The 27078-nt window shown below is 41.2% G+C and overlaps 1 protein-coding gene across 5 annotated transcripts in view; it reads right to left on the bottom strand.

Moving 5' to 3' along the window:
* Positions 1-27078, bottom strand: part of ZNF385B (zinc finger protein 385B) — a 665073-nt gene that overhangs the window by 26503 nt on the left and 611492 nt on the right. For all 5 annotated transcript variants that reach the window (XM_040357647.1, XM_040357648.1, XM_040357649.1 and 2 more), the window contains one exon: positions 7381-7623. In XM_040357647.1, the coding sequence (XP_040213581.1) occupies positions 7381-7623 (243 nt within the window). The remainder of the gene's footprint in view (positions 1-7380; positions 7624-27078) is intronic.

Raw genomic sequence — 27078 nt, 5'->3', positions numbered from 1 at the left:
AGATTTCCTGAAGAGCTGGCTAAGTTCTGCAAAAGACTTGACATTCCACTGATAGATATACCTGGATGGAGTGAAAATGAAGAGAAAACATCCAAAGCACTTGAACAACAGACTTGGCACCGCATTCCAGGAAATAAAAGAGGAAAATAGTTATAGCAGAAATAATAATAAGAACGAGGGAGTAGTAGGGTGGCTTTAAATGGAGGGGGGAGGGTTGGGGAATAAAGGCCTAGGATCCCACGGCATGAAGCGTTTTGGGAAAGGAGGAGGGGGGGAATAAAGAAAAAAAAAAAAGGGGGGGAGGAAAGGGGAAGGATATGGGGTTAGAGTCGACTTTATAAGTGACGGAAGTTTAAGTAGGGGCGCGGATACCGGGGGCGGGTGGCAGAAGCTCTCTGAGGGTTAAGACCTCAGGGGGGAGAACCGTAGGGCCGGATGGAGAAGGAGGGCCACGGATCCTTAAGCCTTTTGAAGGCTGCAATCCCCCAATATGATAGGGGTAGTAGGGGGAGGTTTTGGGGGGGTAGGCCGGGTATGGGATGTTGTGGGTGGGTGGGAGGGGGTGGATGGAATGGGGGGGTGGTGGGAAAGTGGGGGGGGGTGGGTTTTGGATTGAGGTTCTCTCCGAACCTGCAGTGTAGTCCTGGTGACATACCATCCGGCAGATAAAATAGGAACCCTAAAAATCCTTTCGTATAATGTTCGTGGTTTGAATAACCCTACAAAAAGAGGTAATATTCTGAGAGAACTAAAATTTCTTAAAGCAGATATAGTTCTATTACAAGAAACACATATTTCACTGGACTCTAATCTTAAAATAAGTTCACATGACTACCCGCTATGGTACTATGGGGACTCACCGATTAAATGTGCTAAGGGTGTCGCCATTGGTTTTGCCAAGGGAGTCAGATTTGCCCTGGGGGAGAGAATGGTAGACCCCGAGGGGCGCTATCTTTTCCTCAGGGGCAAAATAAATGAAGTCGAATACTCTATAGCTAATATCTATGGCCCAAACCAAAACCCTGTTAAATTTCTTAAGGGAGTAATTGAGAGGTTCATGGATTTTAGGTCCGGCAGGGTAATTATGGCCGGAGATATGAATCTCTGTCTGGATCTAGATGCAGACTGTACGTCGCGTGTACAGAGGGGAGGGAACGTACAACGGAAATGACTAAAAAAGAAATTACATCAACACCAATTAATGGATGTATGGAGAATTCAACATCCAAAAGTACGGGATTATTCATTTCGCTCCTCTGTACACGGGACGTATTCCAGAATTGACTTATTTTTGGTGGACCATGAATCTTTGGAGACAGTCAAAAGTTCTGATATCGGAATAGTAACTTTGTCGGATCATGCCCCAGTATCAATTAATTTAAACATAGCGGGAATACAAAAGAGTAATAGAACATGGAAAATTAATGAGGATTTAATGCAAGACGAAGAGGCTGTAGATAAGATTAAAAGGGAATTAGGATTGTATTTTAAAGAAAATAGTTCAGAATTTCTGTCAGACGCATTAGTATGGGAAACTCACAAGGCCTATATCAGAGGTATTATGATCGCAATCGGAACAGCTAAATAAAAAGAAAGTAGTAAGAAACGAGATGACTTATATAAAACAATTCTTGATCTGGAACAAAGACATAAATTAACAGGTGATTGCGTAGCTGGACATTCGGTTATTCTAAAAAGGGCAGAACTAAGGGACCTTATTGAACAAGAGAATAGATCAGCCTGTCTTAAAGTTAAGAAAGAAAGGTACCAATGGGGGGACTTGTCGGGTAAATATCTAGCCAAAATGTTAAAAAATGAATCTACCAGAAATTTTATTGAAAGTATACAAACTAGTAAAGGAAATAAAGTATTTACAACCCCTGAGATTGCGGGAATATTCCAAGAATACTATGGGAGGCTGTACGCGATATCTCAAAATGATCCCCCTGAGAAAGTGAAAAGGAGATCAGAATACCAAAAGAAATTCTTAGAGGAAGCAGGTCTTAAAAAAATACCAGTAGATAAACTTAGTTTTCTAGAGGACCCTATAACAGAAATGGAAATTAGGAAAAACTTAAGTGAGTCCCCATTAGGGAAAAGTCCTGGCCCGGATGGGCTAACAACTGAGTATTATAGGAATTTTAGCGATATCCTAGTTCCTAGGATGTGTGTTTATATGAATGGCATCGGCACGAATTGGGATATTCGTCGTGAGGCACTTGAGGCTGCAATTACGATTATCCCTAAAGATGGTAAAGACCCTTCATTGTGTTCCAGTTATAGACCTATTTCCCTATTAAATGCGGATGTAAAGTTGTTCGCCAAAATCTTAGCTGGTAGAATGAAGAATATCATGAATAAATTGGTATATAATGATCAAGTGGGCTTTATCCCAGGTAGGGAAAGTAGGGATAACAGTATTAAGACACTGTTACTGATTCAGAGAATAAAAGAAGGTAAGTCCCCAGGTCTACTACTGTCGATAGACGCCGAAAAAGCTTTCGACAGAGTAGACTGGGGATACCTTCAAACTACTTTAGAGTTTTATAGGGTAGGCCCCAAGATGTTGGGGTGGATAAAAGCTCTATATAACCACCCTACGGCAAGGGTTAAGGTAAATGGGACGGTATCCAGGCTTTTTGAGATGTTTAATGGGACTCGTCAAGGCTGTCCCTTGTCACCCTTATTGTTTATTTTGTCCTTAGAACCTTTACTGTCTACGATTAGAAACAACATTGACATCGAGGGGATACAGACGGAAGACGGAGAACATAAAATTGCGGCCTACGCCGATGACATTCTGTTATATATAGTGAACCCAACTACATCTCTCCCTAATCTTTTAAAAACTCTTAAAGTCTACGGTGAAGTTTCTATTTTCAAAATTAATCCCTTAAAGTCCGAAATCCTGAATATTACTGTGAAAGCACAGGATGTAACCAGATTTAAAAAAGACTTCCCATTTATTTGGAGAGATACTGTATTAAAATACCTAGGTGTCAATATAACAACATCTTCTGAGTCAATTTATCAGTATAATTTTATTCCATTATTGAACGATATTAAAATGGACTTAAATAAAATTGCTTCCAGACAGAGGTCCATATTAGGAAGAATAAATAGTTTTAAAATGTTAACTTTGCCCAAGATTCTATATAAATTACAAATGCTGCCGATTGCAATACCAGAAGTATATTTTAAAATGTTATTAATTAGATTCATATGGCGGAAAAAGAAAGCGCGCATAGCCATGTCTATACTCACCAGAGACAAGGCGCAGGGCGGTTTGGGGTTACCAGACATTAAGGCATACTATACGGCCATTCACATGACACGGGTGGTTGAATGGGTTAGAGAAAATAAAGAAAAATTATGGGTTAAATTGGAAAGTAGTTTAAATAAAACTAGGTTAGGAAAGGAGATTTGGATCCCGGCACAATTTAGACAGGCAAAAGAGCACTTGTACACGATTACACGGACATCTATGTTAATATGGGATAGGGTTCACAAAAACGAAAAATGGGGATACAATTCCCTACTAATACCACTATACGACACAAATTATTTTGCACCAGGGAAAGTAAGCTTGTCTGGGAGTTGGATAAAGAAAACTGACGTAAAATTAAGGGATATACTGAAAGATGGCAAAATCTGTAATTATCAGGAACTTGGGGAACACAAAGAAATGTTTGAGCTGAATTGGCTGAGATACCAACAGTTGAAACATTTTGTGGACTCCCTTCCTTGTCCGATCAGGCTAGAGGGAAATTTGCTCCCACTAGAGCGTATGTGCCTGGCCTCGAGCGGACGAGGTGGGATCTCACGGATTTATAAAATATTGTCGGGACAAAAAAATAAGGGGCTACCTCCGTATATTAAAAAATGGGATGAAGAGTTGGCAACAGGGGACACTGAGAGAGATTTTGGGAAAATACTGAAGATGACGCACATCACTTCAACTAACTGCGGGTTGATAGAAATTAATTTTAAATGTTTATCAAGATGGTATATCACCACAGATATTGCACATCGATTCCAAGGGGAGACTTCTGGATTCTGTTGGAGGGGTTGTACGGAACCCAGAACCATGTCACACCTTTGGTGGACGTGCCCCAAAATCAACAGATATTGGCATAAAGTGGTATCATTAATCAAGGAAATTACTGGAATTAAAATAGCAGTTGACCCGTGGGTGTGTTTGTTCCATGGGACAAATATGAATAGTAAACAGTATATGAGAACCTTGCTCCCCCATATCCTGAATGCAGCAAAGAGCCTGATCCCTAAACAGTGGAAAGATCCTGAGAGCCCAACAATGAAGAATTGTTTTGATAAAATAAATGATATTTATTACATTGAACAGCTTAAGTTTATGGGGGAGGAAGGTGAAAGGGGATTCAAACTTAAATGGCAGGACTGGGTTGACTATAAGTCATCACAGAGTTATCTAGTCCGGATGGTATAGGACAGGAAGTGTAGTGAAGTAAAAGTTGATAAACTAAGAGACTGAGGTTCGGAGAGAAAGTGGTGGGTTTGGGTACGGGGGGGGGGGGGGGGGGGATGGGTTAGTCGACTTGGGTAGGGGCACTTTGGTTTTATGATATAATTTTTTTTGTACTTTGCCATACTGTGGCCACGCTGGCTTAATATAAACACATAATGACATAGCAAACAAAGCAAAACAAAAAAAAAAGGCAAAAAAGGCAAAAAAAAAAAAAAAGACATTTCCCACCATGATGCGAACCAGGATGGAGACAGCGTATGAACAAAAAAAAAAAAAAAAATATTAAGGGGGTGGTAGTAACCTTATAACACTCCTAGAGTTGCTTACAATGGTCATTATTTATTATATAACTTAAAAGTATGGGATTTACAAAAAACAACAACTTATACTCACCTAGTTGGATGCAGCATTAATCCGATACTGTATTTGTGTCTCTCCGCCCTTTCACTAAGAACTAAGCAATCAAATACCACTGATTAATTAGTTCTCCCCTCCACTCTGAGCAGAGAGTCAGTGAATATCAGTCACCAGCTCTCTGCTCTGCCCCTCCAGCACTTACTGGAGCACTGGGCTGTGGAGGGGGAGAGGTTGAGCCAGATGGTGGTCGAAGAATCTGGGTGGATCCTGACTATATAGTTAGGATCTTTCCCCAGCCTCGACGGGCTGAGTGACATCATCATCAGCATACTTTAGCCTGTTGTAGGCTAAAAACGGGTCACAGTAGCGCAGAACAGACTGTACTCCTGTGATCCATAGGAAAAGTAGGGCCAAAAAAAGATTTGCCCATATATTACTTTTCCTTTAAACCTTTTTCTAAAAACAAAAAAATGTTGCTGTAACAGCTTAAACATTGTTAGCTGGAGTTAAACTTTAATCTGGCCATACAGTGATGGAATTTTGGCCACTTTCTGGGGTTGATTTACTAAAACTGGAGCATGCAAAATCTGGTGTAATCAGCTTCCATGTTTTATTGTCAAAGCCTAATTGAACAAGCCAAAGCTGATTGGCTACCATGCACAGCTACACCAGATTCTGAGTGCTCCAGTTTTAGTAAATCTCCCCAGCTGTGTTAATACTACTGACAAACTGCATTATATATATATACATGTTGCCCATAGTTACACTAGAACTTCTGTCCTTATCAGCTCTATGTACTTATATTTCCTTTGTTCTCATGCAGCTCTGTTTGACTGGCAGAAAGGAAAGAAAAATATCTGTCTTTTTCAGACACTGGGAGCATGGAACTCCCCCATTTCTCCAGTGGGAGAATGCTGAAGATTGGTGATTGGCCACTGCATATTTAGAGGTCAATTATTGAAGTCAATGAAATAAAATCCCAGCCAACCAAAATTTTTTGAAGGAGAGGTTATCAATGGCAGTCTTTGTCTTTCTCTATAGTATATCGCAAAAGGTAAAAAAAAAAAAAAAAAGTTTTAAGGGGCATCCTGAAGGGTCAAAGAAAGAAAATTGACTTGTCTTGCCTCAATACTGTCCTGTAAGATATCATACTACCACTAAGATCCCTTTCACACTGGGGCACTTTGCAGGCGCTATAACACTATAAATAGCGCCTGCAAAGCGCCCTTAAAGAGCCCCAGAGGGCTTTCACACTGGAGTGGTGCACTAGCAAGATGGTAAAAAAAAGTCCTGCTAGCAGCATCTTTGGAGCAGTGAAGGAGCGGTGTGTATACCGCTCCTCCACCGCTCCTGGCCATTGAAATGAATGGGCACAGTGGATATACCGCTGGCAAAGCGCTGCTGCATTGGTGCTTTGCGGGTGGTTTTAACCCTTTTTCAGCTGCTAGCGGAGGTTAAAAGCGCTCCGCTAGTGGCTGAACAGCCCCACAAATACGACGGTAAATCACTGCTGCTTTACCGTGGACGCCCCAGTGTGAAAGGGGTTAAAGGAAAGTATATCCAGTGCTTTACTTCCAGCACACAAGAATGCTTTGTTGTCTCAAGAGCCACTGTGGTTCTCAATCCCTGTTTAGGCAGTGGCAAATGCTCAAAACCTTATTACAAATAATAGGACCAATCCTCTGAAGATTACACAAAGATGAAATGCGATAGAACAGAGAAATGCTATTGATGTAGCATCCGGAGGTGTCACGTCCCACGCAGTGGAGGACGACCATCTTGATTCAAGAAGTGATGTGCCATTAAACTTAACGGAGGCTGTTATTCAATACATTTTGGTTGAACTAGATCTAGATGGACTTGTGTCTTTTTTCAACCAGACTAGCTACAGTATGTATGTAACTATGTAACATTCCCTGTAAGTATAATGATTTGGCATTTAGTATTTGAATAAACAGTGTTACACTATTGGAGCTTTTTCTCTGGTCTGCTATCTGAGTGTGAAGGTGAAAAGGAGTGGTGAGGAGGTTCACAGTGTACCAAGCAGAGAAATCCAGGAGGAAGGAGAGCTCTTAAAGTACGACTGACCCACTTATTATTCATAAGGGGTCACCAGAATCTAGTGAGTGTTACAAATGGTGAGGGGAAAAAGCACAAGCACTTTGAGCTGGAGGTGGAGCACAACTGTGAATGAGGAAATGTTTTTTGAAGAAAGTACTTTATTCAGAATTTGCACTAACAGTGAACACTTTATATTGTTTACAGCACTTGCACTTTATGTACATCTGAAAAGAAAATACTTTTGTGATACCCTAGACTGGTGTATTTGGTGATAATATGTGGATTGTTTACACAGTTATTCGAGGAGAAAGAGCAGAACCAAAAAAATACGAGAGGAGTGGGAAAATGTGGACTTAACGAATAGAGCTGCTTTAGGTGACTGAAAGAGGTGAAATTCTGTAATCAGTCCATAGTGTGCCTCAGTTTTTAGGAAATTGTATGATACATGGTAGACTTACCTGTGTTGTGTGCTTCCAGCTGTGACAGAGAATTGACAGCTACTTTGCATAGTGAACAATACAGTAGCTTCTTGGCTTTCTCCTCTTCTGATTCAGAAATAGTGATTGCGTTACCATTGGTGCCTTTCACAAGTGTTGTGGGTATCACTGCTGTTAATGCCACCTCTGACTTGGCGATTAATGATCTTATTTCTGTCAAGCTGTGACTAATTAAATTGCTGCTTTTTAATCTTTCCTCGTCACCTGGAGGAAAAGAAAAAGACAAACGTCCGTATGTAGAAATAGTTTAGACACCAACCACACACAAATTGTAAATATTGCCTGCAAGCTTTCATTAGAAGAGACGTTTGACATTTACATGCAATTAGGGTGGACCAAATTTGTTTGGAATGGAAAAGTGGTCTTATTCATCCATCAGTAGGAGATCAGAGCACCAGTATAATTTACTTGATTATTCTCCTTTGCACATAAAAGTCCCAACATCCTTGTCATTTAAACAGATGACTAATTCACAATACCAAAGGGAAACTCAGAAACATCTAACTGTGCATCTATACCATTAACTTCCCTGAAATAAAACAAGAAAAAGAAAATACTGATAATGTATTTTAATGTATCTGTCTGATTTGCATTATATTATTATAGACATCAGATACATCTGTAAATGATCTGACCATCTCTTGCTATTTGTAGTCCAACTTCTACTGTATACTAAACAGGAATGCTTAGGTTGCATAAGGCCTCGTACAAACGATAGGTTAACCAGAGGACAACGGTTTGATGGACCGGTTTCATCGGTCCAAACCGATTGTGTGTGGGTCCCATAGGTTATTTAACCTTAGGTTAAAAAAAAGCCAACTTGCTTTAAAATTAACCTATGGTTTCCTAACCGATGGAAAAAAAAGGATCGTTAGTAGGCACATCCATCGGTTAAAAATCCACGCATGCTCAGAATCAAGTCGACGCATGCTTGGAAGCATTTAACTTCGTTTTTTTCAGCACGTCGTTGTGTTTTACATCACTGCGTTCTGACGCGATCGTTTTTTTAACTGATGGTGTGTAGGCACGACGGTCCATCAGTCAGCTTCATAGGTTAACCTAGGACAACGGTCCTTCAGACCGTTGTCCTCTGGTTAACTTATCGTGTGTACGAGGCCTAAGTGTTGCAGTTAAAGGCCCCATAGATGGCAAATGACAAAAGACAGGGAAGTAGCACAAAGATTGTCCTGGCAAAGGCTGATATCAGAAGTAATAAATCTGTCCAACTAGCTTATTACGAGAAAAAGGTCAAGGAGACTGCATGAGGATGCTTCATACCCAGATCCAGAATTCTGTGGAAGAGGACTTGTCCCTTGAAATGCATCAGCAAATTTGTATAGGCTAAAAGATTACTTATTTTCATTATTTTGAGGATGGAAATGTGAGGAGGTCCTGTTCATAGATTGTGACGGATAATGACATGCCTGTAATTTTAACTTTTTCGTCAGTATCTTATTGGATTTTACAATTGAAGTGGTGATTTTAGTAAACAAACATACAGACGCTTGTTGACATTTTCTTTAGAAAAAAGGTCCCACAATGTAAATCTGTTTAGCAATGCGGATCCACATCAATCATGCAAGAAAAAAACCTCTACAACAACCTTGCACTAAATGACATCTCCTGGGGCCCCACAAAAGTTAACAAAGGTGTGGAGTTTCTTGGGTGACATCACTGACCAAATATGGGTATTCCTGTAATGTCATAATTCAATTAGTAACATCACATGGGAGACCCCCAAATGTACTCATTTACATGGGGGGGTATCTAGGGGATCCTTTATTTTAAAGGTGGCTTGCACATTTCAATGAGCTCCCCATCCACCCCTTATCCCAGAAGTTCTAGTTTATATGTTTCACTGCAATGTCTTATAAAAAATACACGGTTCTTTCATTTGCTAAAGTCTGGTCTGAGCATTCTCCCTATAAAAATGTCAGCTCTTCTGTCCTGGCAATTGCAAGTGTCCAGAATCCAGTTTCTATACATACACAAGGATCTTTATTTTAATGCTCTTGATTGTAGACTTTGACAATGGTACACCCACCTCCTGAAGAGTGTTCTTCACTTGTCTGGATGTTGCTAATGGGTTTTCTTTACCATAAGGGGATCATGTGATCGTCCACCACCATTGTCTTCTGTGGACCTACAGGCCTTTTTAGGTTGCTGAGCGTTTCTCTTTCCTCAGAATGTACCAAACTGTTGATTTAACCACTCCTAATGTTGCTGCTATCTCTCTGAAGGATTTATTTTGTTTTTGAAGCCTTACAATGGCTTGTTTCACTTGCATGGACAGCTTCTTTAAATGCATGATGTAGGTTCACGGCAGTAGATTCCAAATGCAAATACCACACTTAGAATCAACTCCAGACCCTTTACCTGCTTAATTGATGAATAAATAATGAAGGAGTAGCCCATACCTGGCCATGAAACAACTTTTGATTCAACTGTCCAATTACTTTTGGTCCCTTGAAAAAGGGGGGATGGTTAGTCTTAAGAGCTGTAATTCCTAAACCCTTCCTCCGATTTGGATGTACATACCTTCAAGTTAAACCTGAGAGTGTGCACTTTCAGCACATATCTGATATATAACAATAGCTTGAATATATATATATATATATTATCCCAGTAAGGGATGGGGCATGGGACTGTACGAATGCAGTTGGATAGTTCTGAGACCACAGAAACCGTACACCAGAAACAGTTTACAGATAAAAGGATATATTTTAATCTTACATATTATATACATACAAAAATAGAATAAAATCAAATATTGTATTGAGTTTCACCAATAGTTGATTGTTGAGATATTATATACAGTAGGATGTCCAACATGTTTCGCCCATTCGGGCTTCCTCAGGGACGTATGTTTGTGTATATATAAAAGATCTCAATCTAAAGTAAGAAATACAAATGGTGAAGATATCTTGACTATTATATATAAATATTTACAGGACGAATTCATATAGGTTACTAAGGCATTGGAAATTTTACATGTGTATCTAATTTATTACAATGATAAAGACAACATATTAGCGAAGATTCGCCGCTTTTTTACTATTCCATGGTGGCACCCCTATTCATACAGGGAATTACAAACTTGTGTAAATAATTACCTCCTTGGTGATTCCTCTCACTGGCCACATAAAGGGTGGACACTATAAAGCCCCAGAGGGTAAGCAGCCGGATCAAGGACAGAAAGCACGTGGTGCTAATCAATCCTATTTGGGAGTATAAGGATATTGGATATGCCCCTATGCCCCTGATTGATATCCCCCGTATGCCCCTGATTGATTAATCTGGATGCCATACAGACGCATTCATGGGTAGCAACATAGATTCATTAACTGATTATCCAAATCTTCATTAGATCTTTGCATTAGTACAGCTACTTTATAATTGTTCTTTTCTTATGCTATATTTTTTTTTTTTAACTATTTCTTATTTAATTTTTCATTTTTAAATTTTTGCTTTATTAATGACACTGTTGATAATTAATCCAATATCCTTATACTCCCAAATAGGATTGATTAGCACCACGTGCTTTCTGTCCTTGATCCGGCTGCTTACCCTCTGGGGCTTTATAGTGTCCACCCTTTATGTGGCCAGTGAGAGGAATCACCAAGGAGGTAATTATTTACACAAGTTTGTAATTCCCTGTATGAATAGGGGTGCCACCATGCAACAGTAAAAAAGCGGCGATTCTTCGCTAATATGTTGTCTTTATCATTGTAATAAATTAGATACACATGTAAAATTTCAAATGCCTTAGTAACCTATATGAATTCGTCCTGTAAATATTTATATATAATAGTCAAGATATCTTCACCATTCTTAGAGGCAGTTCAGCCTGTATGGCTGTAGATCTGAATGCTAGACACAAGCTGGAGCTCTAGCTAGGTAGTAGCGTATGCATTTGTTATTTCCCGCTTTGTCTTAACTTCCACAGGGACATTTTTTTTCTACTTCAGTAAAAATGAATGCCCAGCAGACAAAACAGAATGCAAATAACATGAAGATGGAATGCCACACAAAGTCCCCAAGGGCTCCTATCTTAATTGTCAGGGGATAAAATTCTGCCAGTTTGCTTCACATGTTTAACACTTACACCATGTAAAATTTCATGATTGTAAACCCTCAGGTTACAACCTTTCAAAACGGCTATTAGGAAGAGACATGTTTTAGTCTTTTTTTACACTTATGGTCTTGTTTAAGTACTGGAAGTAATTCCACCTCCGGTCTGTTTTCAGGAATAAGGGAAGGACAAATACGCACAATAAATCTCAGCAACAATATTGTTTACATTTTTTTCCCCCTACTCCATTATCTCAGGAATCAAGAAAGGCTTATTGTTCAGATTCTGTAAAAAAATTCTCTTACTTTAAGTGCATTTAAAGTGCCCCCCCCCAGTGTCAGGATTAGTGCGCAAGCACAATATGTTGCACGCACATCATTGGTGGGCTGGCAAAGGGAAACCAGAATAAATGCCGGTTTATGATTACATAATTTTCTTAAAATTGCAGTGCAGGAGAGGGGAGACGGAGTTAATGGGGAAAATCAGACACAACAAATCGCAAAAGTGACCATGGCACAAGTATGCACATATTCGGAATGAGTTTATTTTCATGGTCTATTCAAAATATCAAGAGGGGGAGGGGGGAATCTGTTTAAAACACCAAATACTTTTAGTTTTGAATAGAGGGAAGAATTTAACCTCTGTCAAATGAGAGAAGTAAAAAATTGTAAGTTTCTACCAGAATAGAAATAGAGGAAAACATGCAATTAGGATAATTTGTCTGTGACAACTGAAAGGGTATTTTCTTTACTTACTGTTGTAAAGGGAAAATATAACCAATATGACAAAGCTGGCACTATGGCGCTATAGTTACATAGTTACATACATAGTTAGTCAGGTTGAAAATAGACACAAGTCAATGCAGTTCACCCAAAAATAAAAATACAATCCCATATACACAATCCTATACCCACAGTTGATCCAGAGGAAGGCGAAAAACCCCAGCAAAGCATGATCCAATTTGCTATATCAGGGAAAAAAAATCCTTACCGATCCCCCCGAGAGGCAATTGGATTTTACCTGGATGAATTTTGCCTATAAATGTCAGTACCCAATTACACTATGTACATTTAGGAAAGAATCCAGGCCTTTTTTTTACAGCAATCTACTGAGCCTGCCAGAACAACCTCTGGAGGGAGTCTATTCCACATTTTCACAGCTCTTACTGTGAAGAAACCTTTCCGTATTTGGAGATTAAATCTTCTCTGTACCCATTAACTGGATAGACAGTGAGGTAAATCTCCCTCATGCAATTATGGGCTGCAATGACATCCAAAATACTAAGTATGCAAGCAAGAACCCTACTTAAGAGGTTTTGTAATCTCATGTCTACACAGTATACAGCTATGAGATTTTATATTCAGGGGTTTCCGCCAATAGGTTTGGTCTCGTTGCCACCCTTTTATTACATGCTGGATAAGCTTTGTCTTTATTTATCGTTTTTGTACTTGCAATATGCTGTGATTCATTCCGCTCTGATTGTTCGGTGTTATTGGATGCAACTCTGAGTTTTGTGTCATTATTTCCTTTTTGTAAGAAAAAAAGAAATCCTGACAGAAGATCTAAACCTTTGTCATTCTACTTGTATTGTTGGCTGTGTCACCATTGGGGGCATTTTCCTCATTTCCCATTCCATCTGATTCCAATTAATGTGGACCTTGCAGTGAAAAGCAAGGTCTACTCAAATTGATCAGGCACCCTTTACAAATTGCATATTGTTAGTAGGTGTAAAGTTTACCTGTAAAAAGTTATTTATACTTACCTTTCCCCTGTCTTCCATATTGATAAGCCTGATGTCATAGTTTCTCCAGGAAGTTCCTTGCGAAATGTAGAGTAGGCAAAATCTTGTAGTAAGACACTCCAGTCTATTGCAAGAGCATCTTCTAGTGTGATTTTGCCTTAACTTTATTCTCTATGATCTTGCCGGATGTCATCCTTGCCTTGGTGAAACAGGCGGAAGATGGTGGTGTGGTAAGTGTAAAACCCAACTTTTTTCTTTACAGGTGCATTTTACACCTACTAATAGAAGGTGATTTGTGGAAGGGGGGTGGCCCAGACAGTATGAGCAGAACGTTTACTGCAAGGTTCGCTTTATAGAGACAGGCAGTGGGGACATTTTATAAACCGGTTCCCGACCGGCTCACGCAGATATACTGCAGTAGAATGGCTCTCCTGGGTGAAATCCCGTACATATACAGCTTTGTCCAGGAGAGCCACCAGAGGGTGCTCAAGCCTGCTGCACGGCTGGGGACCCAATGCATGTGGCCGGCTGACGCGATCACATGCACGAGCGTCAGCAGGAGGGTTTGTGTAAACACACAAATCCCCATGCTGTCAGAGGAGAGAAGACAGATCGTGTGTTTCTACAAAGTAGAAACAGCGATCTGTCATCTCTCCTAGTTGATCCCATCACCCCCCCAGTTAGAACACACACAGGGAACACGGTTAACCCCTTGATCGCCCCTAGTGTTAACCACTTCCCTGCCAGTGACAATTACATGGTAATCAGTGCATATTTATAGCACTGATCGCTCTGTAAATGTCAATGGTCCCAAAAATTTACTAAAAAAATAACAATAATAAAAACGCCATATACCGTAAATGCCTTAAATCTTTCCCATAGTTTTCAGATGCTATAACTTTTGCGCAAACCAATCAATATACGCTTTTTGCGTTTTTTTTTTTACCAAAAATATGTAGAAGAATACATATCGGGCTAAACTGAGGAAATGTTTTTTTTTAAAAAAAATTGGGATATTTACTATAGCAAAAAGTAAAAGATACTGTGGTTTTTTTTTTAAATTGGCGCTCTTCTTTTGTTTATAGCGCTAAACAATTTTTTTTGTGTGGGTACAACATTGCATGTGCAAATGTCAGCTAAACCAACAGAGTGCCGTATTGCAAAAAATGGCCCGGTCATTGAGCAGCCACATCTTCCAGGGCTAAAGTGGTTAAACATCACTGTTTCAAAAATGATAACTAAGTCTACTTGAGAAAAAGATATATCATCCCTTGGCACCCTACTAGTCTAGAGTAATGGGTGCCTTCTGGGCACTTTACTAGAGACCTAAGCAACTGGTTCCCTAACCCCAGGCTGATCACATTTTGCCTTGTTTGCTAACCATTGCTTTGTGGAGAATGTGATACACCTCTAGTTTTATTCTGTTTGCATTTTTGGTTGTTAATCCTATCCTGTGAATTTGTATGTTATTTTCTCATGTCTTGCCATGGTAAACTAACCTGTCTCTCATTTTGACTCATTTATATAAATAAACAATTTGAACAATAAAAATAAAAATTTATATTCTGCTGCTTCTTTGGTAATTAATCCATGCCGTTAGTTTCTCAAATTATGCCCAAACTATACACAACCATTGACTAGTAAGAGAAAAACATTTCAGATATCATCAATTTTCTGTTGTCCTTATGCCGTTTATCCTAAATGGTGCTTTATTTATTTTTTCTGTATTCTTTCTGTATTTCTACTGTGGAGCACAGTACATTACAACTAAAAGCAAAACTTTTTAAATTTTTGATAGAGTAAGGCTGGATTTACACCTATGCATTTGTAGTGCTTTTTGAATTTTTTTAGATTTGCACTACAGAACGCGTTCCATAGGAAACCATGGTAAATGGACTGTAGTGCAAATCTACAAAATGCAAAAAGCACTAAAACTGCATAGGTGTGAATCCAGCCTAAGTGAGGCTTAGAACTCCTATTGTTTTTTCTTTTGTTATTTTGCCACCAATGTCCCATTGGGGAGATTTCCCTTTATTGTCTGTCCCACAGCCAAAACAGCAAGTGAGAGAAAATCCCTTCAAAATTAGGGAATCCAGAACTCCCCATTGGATTATTTCCTCTCTATTTCTGTTCTGGTGACAATCCAAAATTTGGGATTTTCTTTCACTTCCAAACTTGGTGATAACAGTAAACAGCACAAACAGGTAGGGTGAATTTCCCTAACTGGGGAAACTATTGGCAACAGAAACCTGACAGTTGATCCAATCCCTTGCTCCAAGTAATTAAAATGTTTTGCCTTAGTAATACTTTAAGAAACACTTTACAGAGAACCATTCATGCCATTCCTTGCCCCTCAATTTGTAATCTGAAGTTTTACTATTCTCATACATGCAGGGCTATATGTTTTGCCAACATATAGGCAACAACCTAGAACTGAACTGCTATAAGAGTAGGACAACAGTTTATGGGTGCAGGTTTTGGTAGAAGTGGAGAAGTGATCCAAGTTAACAGCAGTTAAACACTAGTAACTTGGTCTTAAGAGACCTTCTAAGATAAACTTGTAAGTGTGAAATTGAAGCTTTTGCCCAAGCCCTGCTAAACTGCTCAAAATTCGAGCTGTGGGTGACTATTTTGGCACCTGGCTTGACAAACTTGTAGGCACAGTTGAGGTATTCAGACAGCCATATGTGCTGCAGTCTAAATGCAACAGTCAGCAGGGGAGATTCTGAATAGTGTGGATGGAGGAATCTAGTGGTTTCTCTTGTTTAGCCTGTTGGACTGAATAAGTGTATGGCTAGAATAAGGCTAGATAGTTGACTGGGGTGAGGAGGACTGCATAGAGTAGTTGGCCATTGGCAGCAAAAAGTATAAACAAGGTCCTGCATACACTGTTTGGGGTCAGTTTGAGATGTGCCAATTAACCGACTAGCATGATTTTGGGTTGTGTGAGTCAAAACATGCAACTATGATGACAAATTCCATGTTGCTAAAGGTGGGTTTTAAATTCATGACTCAAGGCTGCAAAGCAAGTAAATAAACCACCAATGTTTAAGGCTGCATGTACACTGGACGTTTTTACAACCTCTCCTGAACGATTTAACTTGACAGATAGTAACCCACGTTTAAAATGTCCATTTTGCCGCGTTTACATGCCGCGTTTTTTTTTTAAATGGCCAAAAACGAAAGATGCCTATAAACTAAACGCTGTTAAACGTGGGTTACCGCGTTTAGAAGCGTTTGACGTCTGAAACGTGGGATATTTCGGCGTCTTAACTCATTTTTTTGCCTTCAAAAAAGGGCCTATAAACACAACTGCCTAAAAACTACAGTAAAAAGAAACCTGTGTACATGCACACATAAGATAACATTGAGTTCAGGGGCAGTTGAAAAAAGTGTCCAAATGTCTCTGAACGTCCACTTAGCAGCAGTAGTGAACATGGGGCCTAAGAGTTTTTTTTTAAATCACAGAAGAAGGCACCTAGGTTCCTTACTGTGGTGCATGGTGGGAAGGGCACCATCCAGACTCAAGTTTTGGGAGCAGCTATACATCTTAGTTACAGCTTGTATATGTGGAAGATAATAACAGGAGGCATACATTTATTCCTGAACTTAACCAGGAAATTGTATCTCCAATGGATAGCATCATTGGTAGCTGTATGATACTAGTAACTGAATAGCTGAGGCTATTTTCTCTTATTCACTAATGCTAGGCTTGTTGATGCCATTTTTGTCTATGTCATACTGATTAACTAGAGAACCTCTCATTATTATATCCTGTTGTCTACAGAAGTGATTCACAACAGGAAACAGCAGGGAGGGTGACTCCACTCCCACTCACATGCCTTGCCAAATGACATAATGGCATGTAAAAAAACGATTTTAGATTAATGAACATTTTAAATGTTCACGAAAATTCCAATATTAATTAGATTGTATAAAGTCCCATTCACACTTCATCTATAGAGTCAATTGGATTGATTTACTAAAATAATAGATAATAACAAATTACCAGAAAAAACGTTTACTTAGTATAGTGAATTAGGCAAAACTGTGTTAACGTCAAACATCCACTCATGTGCAAGCAAAATTCCTGTTAATTTTTTTTTCTTGCACTTGATTGGGTATTTGAGGTAAGCAACTTCTCCTTAAAGCGGAGGTCCACCCACTGCTGCAAGAATTACACCACAAAACCAATATAGTCTCCCATCCTAGACTGCCCTCCGCTGTACCAATGCATTGGCCAGACACACTAACACATACCCTAGGGACTCCGCCCATGCCCCATAACGCAGAATACCAATCCCCATGGTTCACACTTATACTCTACGCCCCATCCACTTACAAATGTGCCAGAATAAGGCTACTGGTCTGATGGTACATTTCGATTACTACTTCTTTTTACGCAAACCACCGCCCACACAGTGGCACCCCAGTGTGACATAATACCTCACGAGGACGAAAAATCCAATTGCCACTGATCTCTTAGGACTTCTTCATCTCCCTGTTTGGACAGTAAAGTGGGTTCTCAACTATTGACGGAAGTTCGGAACCCCCCTCTCCCAACCCTAAGTCCCACCCCTTAAACTGCCACCTCTCAATACTCCCCCAATACTACTACGCACATTAGACGCACCTCCCATATTCTGCTATACCCCTCTAATTTCCCTACCTACATGCATCTAACCCTCCCATCCCATCTGCCACAGCTCTCGAGGCCTTTGCCCCTTCACGATACAACAGACCCACCTATCTGCATCAATAATGGCCTCTACATCTCCTAAGAGTGACACACCTCCGATCAAACTCATTTCACTAAACGTTAAGGGACTTAATACACCAGAAAAACAATTTCAGCTACTCCTATCTATGCAAAGAAATAAGGCAGATATAATGTTTCTGCAAGAAACACATTTCCTTCCTGACTTGACACCGAAACGGCAAAATTAATACTACCGCACTGCCCATCCCTCTATTAACCTACTTTACAAATCTAAAGGGGTCTCCATACTACTAGCAAAACACTGCTCTTTCCAAATGACCGACACGATAACTGATGAAAAAGGCAGATTTATATAAAGGCAGGATCTTATATGGGTAGAAAACTCACACTAGCAAACATATACGCCCCAAATACTCAACAGGTAACCTTCTTCCGTGACATCATTAAATCCCTGACAACCTTTCAAGAAGGCGCCCTAGTTCTGGGGGAGAGACTTTAACATTCCTCTGAATCCTCCTTTTGACACCTCCAACGGCATGTCTTCCCTTCCCTACACTGCTCTCCGAGCCATTAAAGCCCAACTGCAAACTCTGTTGCTTCATGACACGTGGCGCACTTTAACCTAACGGCAAAGACTTTACTTTCTTCTCGACACCACACAACAAACACTCAAGAATAGATTACCTCTTCATTTTGCAAAACGATCTTCCCATCCTCCAATCCACATCCATAGACCCTATGTTCATCTCAGACCATCGCCCTATCTCATTGACTATTACGTTCCCAAACACACCCAACCTCACACAGTCCTGGAGACTGGACCCCTCCCTACTCACGGACCCTTGTATCTCTGCTGAAGTAAACTCTGCATTAAACAATATTTGGAAGAAAACAAATCCATTGATACTTCTCCACTTATTAATTGGGAAACCCACAAATGTGTAATACGGGCATCCTTATTGCAGCGGCTGCTAAACGTAAAAGGGAAAAACAGAAACATTTTAACAAGCTCGCTAACCAGATCCGACAACTTGAAAAAGCACACAAACGCACACCTTAAATACCCTGATACAATCCAGAAATTAGATACTGGACTTACTGTGCAAACACATACAACGTAAATACATACTCCCCCAAAATACCGTTTATGAATATGGCAACAAAGGCAGTAAATTACTCGCTAGAGCCCTACAAGCCAAGAAAGCTGCTACGACAGTGCACTCATTAACTGACTCATCGGGTCGCAAATTGAACTCGACCCCAGACATAGCAAAACAGTTTGTCACGTACTACTCCCAATTATACAACCCCCATCGGACACAATCACCGATGAGAATGCGAGGAAACGGCTGATCACTGACTTCCTAAAACAACACAGCCCCACCCCCATTTCGGAATCTTCTTTTCAAGACCTAGACAAACCCCTGACTAAAGAAGAAGCTGACCTGGCACTGAAACAAATGAAGATGGGTAAAAGCCCGGTACCTTATGGACTGATGGCAGGCTATTATAAAATATATGCAGATATTCTAACCCCCTTCTTTGTAGCAGCTTTTGACGCCTGTGCATTGTTGTAATTCCAAAACTGGGAAAAGACTCTTCACTTGTAACAAACTACAGACCTATTTCATTACTGAACGTGGACCTTAAGTGGTATGCCAAAATGCTAGCGAATTGGCTTCTTCCCCTGCTTCCCAACTTAGTTCACCTTGACCAAGTTGAATTCATCCCTGGCAGAGAAGCGAGGAATAACACACTCAGAGCTCTTAACATTCATCATTGTCTTACGTCCAACCACCCCCAGGGATTTCTACTATCTCTCGACACAGAGAAGGCATTCGATAGAGTGGCCTGGGACTACATGACAGAAACTCTAAAAACTATGGGCCTTCCTCCCCGAATGCTAAATCTCATACTTACGCTTTACTCCACTCCCACTGCGAGAGTTAGAGTCAATGGCCACCTATCGGATGCCTTCTCCATTTCGAATGGTACCCGCCAAAGTTGCCCCTATTAGAACGGTTCCATTGAATACAGCCATCAGTGGACCGCAACTTGTCAGGCGGCTGAGTCGCCTGACAGGTCGCCCCTGTGTGAACCGGCTCTTAAGGAGATTCACCCTCTCTATTTGTCCATTTACTGGAAGTGAAAGTAAAGAAAATCCCACATTTTGAGTTGTCCCTAGAAAAGTAATAGAGGGTAAATCTTCCAATAGGGACACTAGGTCCAGCTTTTGGAACATATTCCAAACAACTAAATGGTGTTCTAACCATTGCAAAAACCATTATCATGTAGTAAGGGGCTCTAAGAATTCTGACGGCGTTTGAGGGTTTAGCAAACTCTTTATTAGGGATGAGCCGAACACCCCCCGTTCGGTTCGCACCAGAACATTCGAACGGACCGAACGTTCGCGCGAACATTGAGAACCCCATTGACGTCTATGGGACTCGAACGTTCAAATCCAAAGGTGCTCATTTTAAAGCCTAATATGCAAGCTATTGTTGTAAAATGTCTTTGAGAACCCGGGTCTTGACCCAGGGAACATGTATCAATGTAAAAAATTTTTTTTAAAACGTCGTTTTTTCAGGAGCAGTGATTTTAATGATGCTTAAATTAAAAAAATAAAAATAAATGAAAAATTCCTTTAAATATTGTACCTGCTGGGTGTCGATAGTATGCCTGTGAAAACGTCTTTGAGAACCCGGGTCTTGCCCCAGGGAACATGTATCAATGGAAAAAAAGTTTTAAAAACTGTCGTTTTTTCAGGACTCCAGAAAAAACGACAGTTTTTTAAAACTTTTTCTCTAAAAGGAACGTTTTTTGGAGTGCGGCTGTCCTAGATTTTCTCTTTAATTTTGCATATCATTGCATTGCCGGCACCCAGGGTTTGAATCCAGTGAGAAGGTTCTCTGGTTTTATCTGAGCGGTTACTTTTCTTCTCACACTGTAACATTAACTGACTAGCCTGCCTGCCTGCTCTATCTACCTGCAAAAAATGGCACTCTCTCTGTCCTCTCTTAACTACCGCAACACACTACACAAGGCCAACCTGCAGGCGGCCTTTTATAGTGTGGGGCGTGTACTAAACCCCCTGAGCCATAATTGGCCAAAGCCACCCTGGCTTTGGCCAATTATGGCTCTCCGTTTTTTGCAAGCTGTGATTGGCCAAGCATGCGGGTCATAGTGCATGCTTGACCAATCATCAGCCAGCGATGTCGCAGTGAATTATAGTCTGTGAAACGTAACTCGAATTTGGCGTGAACGACCCGTTTTGTTTGTATTTCGACGAACGATCGAACATACGATGTTCGAGTCGAACATGAGTTTGACTCGAATACGAAGCTCATCCCTACTCTTTATGTGTTATCTGAGTTTTGTTAGGCTTCATGTGCACTGCCCTCCCCTAAACATAACTCTTCTGGCAGCAGAAAATCGCTAAACACAGCAAAAAAATGGTACCATGTTTTTTGCATTGGTCGATGACGTCACAAGGGGGCAGTGCCACCCAGTGTCATTGCCAGGTGGAGCTGCCCCCTAGCTATTTAAGAACTTCGCTAAGATGTTGGAGCTGGCAGACGACGGGAGCCTTCACACGGTCAGAGCTTTATTTATTTTTACATCTATGTGATCTGAAGTTTTCCTGGGCAGCTGCTCACTGGCTGCTAACTTCTCTCTCCCTCCTGCTCTCCTTTGGGCATAACAGCAAGTAGAAGAGCCTTGCCGGACTTCCGTTTGGAGCAATCCAATATTGTGACTGTCCCTCTCTGGAGACACGCTTCAAGGACACCATCAGTATATGCTGTTTATGATCTCCTGTAACTAAGAGATCATAGAGTTCCGGTAAGAGGCAGTGTGTGACTGTGGTAGAGGTGCTTCTATCATCACTCTTTCCAGGAAGTTGGGGAATATTTACACTTGGGAGATCATTAAATGCGATCATTAGTTTTGGACTTTATGGTGGATTATGGTTAACCCATAACTGTTCACAAGACTCATCAATTTAATTTATGTTCATGATTTGACCACCGTTTGTCACCATTTTTTCTTTATATTGTTTGTGCTGGTTTCAGTGCATCTTATTAATACGCACATTAGCGCAACTTTTTTCCTTGTATAATTTGTTTGATGTTGTATAACATTTTTTAGTTGTGGCTTTTTACATATGCTAATTTAGAATAAGCGCAGTATCTTTTTTCCATCAATGTATTATGACCAATTGCGCACAGTGAAAGGTTCAAGAGCTGGTGCAATTATAATAATATGAAATAAGGAATAACTAATATTGTTTTGCGCTGCAGACATTTTATATCAATTTAGTTGAAATGTGTATTTAGTTGGAAATAATATTTAATGTTTTAAACTCAAAGGGCCAGATTCAAAAAGAGTTACGCCGGCGTATCAGTAGATACACCGACGTAACTCGCAATCTAAGCCCGTCGCATGTTTAAGTGTATGCTCAAACTGAGATACACTTAAACCTACCTAAGATACGACGGCCTGCGCCGTCGTATCTTAGGGTGCAATATTTCCGCTGGCCGCTAGGTGGCGCTTCCATTGAGTTTGGCGTAAAATATGCAAATTAGTAGATACGCCGATTTACGAACGTACGCTTGCCGGTCACAGTAAAGATACGCTGTTTCCGTAAGAGCTATGCAGGCGTAAAGATAAAGCTGACGCCTAGGTGGCATATCCTATGTTAAGTATGGCCGTCGTTCCCGCGTCGAAATTTTTAAATTTTACGTTGTTTGCGTAAGTCGTCCGTGAATGGGGCTGGACGCCATTTACGTCCACGTCAAAACCAATGACGTCCTTGCGACGTCATTTAGAGCAATGCACGCCGGGATTTTTTAGGGACGGCGCATGCGCAGTTCGTTCGGCGCGGGGACGCGCTTAATTTAAATGAAACACGCCCCCTACCCGCCGAATTTGAATTCCGCCGGGTGATTTACGCTACGCCGCTGCAACTTTACAGGCAAGTGATTTATGAATAAAGCACTTGCCTGAAAAACTTGCGGCGGCGTAACGTAAATCAAATACGTTACGCCCGCCCATCTACGTGAATCTGGCCCAAAGTCTATGTTTCACTATTATCTGGTCCTGTGAAAACAACTGAACTGATAGACAAAAGTCAAACATGCCAAAGGAATCTTAAACACAGAGGGCCAGATCCACAGTGAGAGTACGTTGGCGTATCTACTGATATGCCGGCCTACTTTCAAATTTCCTGCGTTGTATCTTTAGTTTGAATCCTCAAACCAAGATACGACGGCATCTGGGTTTGATCCGACAGGCGTACGGCTTCATACGCCTTCGGATCGTAGATGCAATACTTCAGCGTCCGCTGGGTGGAGTTTGCGTCGTTTTCCGCGTTGGGTATGCAAATTAGCTATTTCCAACGATCCACGAAAGTACGCGCGGCTGTCGCATTCTCTTACGTCGTCTCTAGTCGGCTTTTTCCGGCGTATAGCTAAAGCTGCTTTTTTGCGGTGTATAGTTAGATTTGCCATGTTAAGTATGGCCGTTGTTCCCGTGTCGAAATTTGAATTTTTTCTTTTTTTTGCGTAAGTCGTCTATGAATCGGGATGGACGTAAGTCACGTCTAAGTTTTAAAAATGGCGTCCTTGCAACGTCAATTCGCGCAATGCACGGCGGGAAATTTAGAAATGGAGCATGCGCAGTTCATTCGGCGTGGGGACGCGCTTCATTTAAATGAATTACACCCCCTAATCGCCGTTTTGAATTACGCCGCCAGAGATACACTACGCCGCCGTAACTTACGGCGCGAATTCGTTGTGGATTTGAAACAAAGCCAAGTAAGTTACGGCGGCGTAGCGTATCTTAGATACGCTGCGCCGGTGCCGATCTATGTGGATCTGGCCCAGAGTTCTCAATCTACAGTCTCATTAAAGCAATACAGCCTCCAACAGCAGAATATAATGTGAGCATTACTCATTTTTAGATTGCCCTAGGATTGGACATGCAATTATGCTGTGATCAGGATTTAACCACTTGATCACTGGGCACGTTAACCCCCTTAATAACCAGACCAATTTTCAGCTTTCGGTGCTCTCACAATTTGAATGACAATTACTCAGTCATACAACACTGTACCCAAATGACATTTTCGTCCTTTTTTTGACACAAATAGAGCTTTCTTTTGGTGGTATTTAATCACTGTTTATTTTTTTTTTTTGCGCTATAAGAGAAAAAAGAATGAAAATTCTCATGTTACGCCGAGTAAATAGATACCCAACATGTCACCCTTCAAAATTGCACACGCTCGTGGAATGGCGCCAAACTTTGCTACTTAAAAATCCCCATAGGCGACGTTGCAGGGTATTGTGGGGTATTGCAGAGTATTGTGGGGTATTGCAGAGTATTGTGGGGTATTGCAGAGTAGTGTGGGGTATTGCAGAGTAGTGTGGGGTATTGCAGAGTATTGTGGGGTATTGCAGAGTATTGTGGGGTATTGGTATTGTGTATTGCACAGTATGGGGCAGGGATGGCTGAGCAGGGATGGATGGCTGGCTGGATCTGTGACTGCATGTGTCACAGATCCAGCCCACAGCACTCGTGCTGCATCCGCTCTCTCCCCCCCTCTCCTCTCACACTGTACCGTTCGGTACAGAGAGGGGAGGGAGGAACCGGCGTCATCACATGACGCCGGTTTGTTTACAAGTGATCGCTCCGTCATTGGACGAAGCGATCACGTGGTAAACCGCCGCTATCAGCGGCGATTTACCGTGATCTGTGATGCGCCGGGTCCAGAGGACCCGGCGGTCACAGACATTCCCGTGTGCCCGCCCCAGAGGGCGCGCGGGAGCGCGGTTCTGGGAGGACGTCCTCCCAGAGTTAAGCAACCGCCTTGTAAACGTTACGGTTGGTAACTGGTTAAAAAGAGCAGCTCAGTGTTAGAATATATCAGTATTTGTGAGATTTTTGCTCCTGAACACCAGATATGGTTAAAGCTGAATTTTAGGAAAAAACAATTTTATTGATATTTGTTTTATAAAATAAATAACTTCTAATAATGGATCCCATGTGAAGGGTTGCTGCTGTGCTTTGTATTCCACCTTGCGCTTTCTCAAAACAGAGGCATTCTGTGGTTGGCCAAAACTAGATCATAATCGTTATCTACCCATTCTCTCCTCTTATTGAATCACAGAACGCCTTGTATTCTGTAAAAAGAATATTAAACTTTTTTATGAATGGAGGCGATAAAGTGGGATTGACCCACCATCCTTCAATGTATATATTGTATGTGACCCAGAGATGTAAGTTTCACCTCTGGACGTTCGGGACTTATACTAGTAACAGAACTATTGAAACTATAAGTCTTACATAACACAGCAGCATCCTCACACATGGGTAATTCATTTTTACAAGGCAAATATCTAAAACATGTTCTTTTTTCCTGGAGTTCAGGTTTAAGAATAATACAGTAGATAATGAACAAAGAGCAGTACAAAAATGGCTTAATGATTAGGACTAGATAAATGGACACTCAACCCCACCCCACCTAAACTTGCTATCCTTGCCAAGTTTGCAGACCATTCAAATTCATGCTGTGCAAAATGTACAGGGGTCTCCCAAACTTCTCTGGGAGTGCCTCAAGGTTTGATTTTTAAACCATCTTCTGGAACAAGAGGTGACATGTCTCTGTCTTCAGGAGCGTCAATGGATGGGGGGATCAAAGGGCTCCCAGGAGCATGAACCTAAGCTGGGTAACAATTGGTCTGTGTAATATTGTCAGAATCCATTTTCGTTTTCTGGGTCTCTTGGGGATAAGGGTGGGGAGGAATCACCATTGAACCTCTGGTGACACAGACTATGGTGACTCCAGGACTTTACCAGGTTCTTTAATGAGCCTCTCTGTGAATCTCAATGAGTTTGAGGAGTTTATAGTGTAGGTGTCTCCTTTTTTTGGGGGGGGGGGGTCCTTCTCTCCCGATATTACCCGGAATAGGCTGTTGTAGGAAAACTCTGGGAACTTTGCACTTTTCATTGCTAGGATGCACCTTTACGTCAGAGTGTCACTCTGGCCCAAGACTGGAGGCCAAAGTCTAAGGGCTCTTTCACACGGAGCGGATCCGTATTAATCCGCTCCGTTAGCCCATTTGGCTCAGCGGGGATTCCTCCGTTAATCCCCGATGAGCTGTCGGCTGACCGGGTGGTCCCCGCACACAGTGCAGAGACCGCCCTGTCTCTCCTCTGCTCTCCCCTATGGGGAATCGGATGAATACGGACCGTCTGTCCGTATTCATCCGATCCGATCCGTCAGACGGAAGAAAAATAGAGTTTTCTTCCGTCTGAAAAACCGGATCCTGACGGAGGCGGGTGATTACGGACGTTAGCGGATGCTCCATCCGCTAACGGCCGTGATCCCATAGGGAACCATTGTAAGTCCGTAAACGGACTTATGAAAAGCGGACCGTTCATCCGCTGGTGTGAAAGGGCCCTAATGCTTCCAACTCTCCTTGTTTCACTTGAATCCATGAAGTTGGAGTGAGCTCAAGTTCTTTTGTGGGAACTGTGGCCTGTAGGTCCTGCTTCATTGGAGCTATCTCCTCTGTAAGGAGACAAGGCTGCTTGTAAACTCTCAAAGATAACTTGCCATTCTGAGATGAACTTTCTTTTAGAAAACCTCTACATATTCAACTAACATATTCTACGGGAACACCAAGATTTTCTTTATAATAATCTGGATGTCACTGACTGATAAGTATTGATCTGTATTAGGATATAATCAATGTCTAAGCTGCTCATAAATATCCCAGTTTTAACAAGGGATGCAATCAGTGCAAGCTTTACTGCAAATAATAAAGCTGTGTGGGGATTAACAAGAAAAAGATAATGTGGAGTCAAGTGTGTTTAATGCTTGCTGAGATTGTCCACTGTGTTTGGAAATCTCTGCAACTGCCTGAAGTTCATTACCATTTCTTAAAGTGGTTCTAAAGGCACCATTCATGCAGGTGGACCATTCGGGTCTGCTGTCAGTTTTTTAAACCAACAGGTGGTCTGTTTATGCCCATAGAGGAAAGCAGGCTGTGTCCGCATCTGCTCTGCATCAGCGGAGCAGGCACGTAACTGTCATCTGCCTGCACGTAAGGCACGTAACTGTCATCA

This window comes from Rana temporaria, chromosome 6, assembly GCF_905171775.1.
Source record: "Rana temporaria chromosome 6, aRanTem1.1, whole genome shotgun sequence".
NCBI classification, from domain to species: Eukaryota; Metazoa; Chordata; class Amphibia; order Anura; family Ranidae; genus Rana; species Rana temporaria.
The sequence above is the reverse complement of the archived record's forward strand: the minus strand, read 5'-3'. Positions and strand labels throughout refer to the sequence as shown.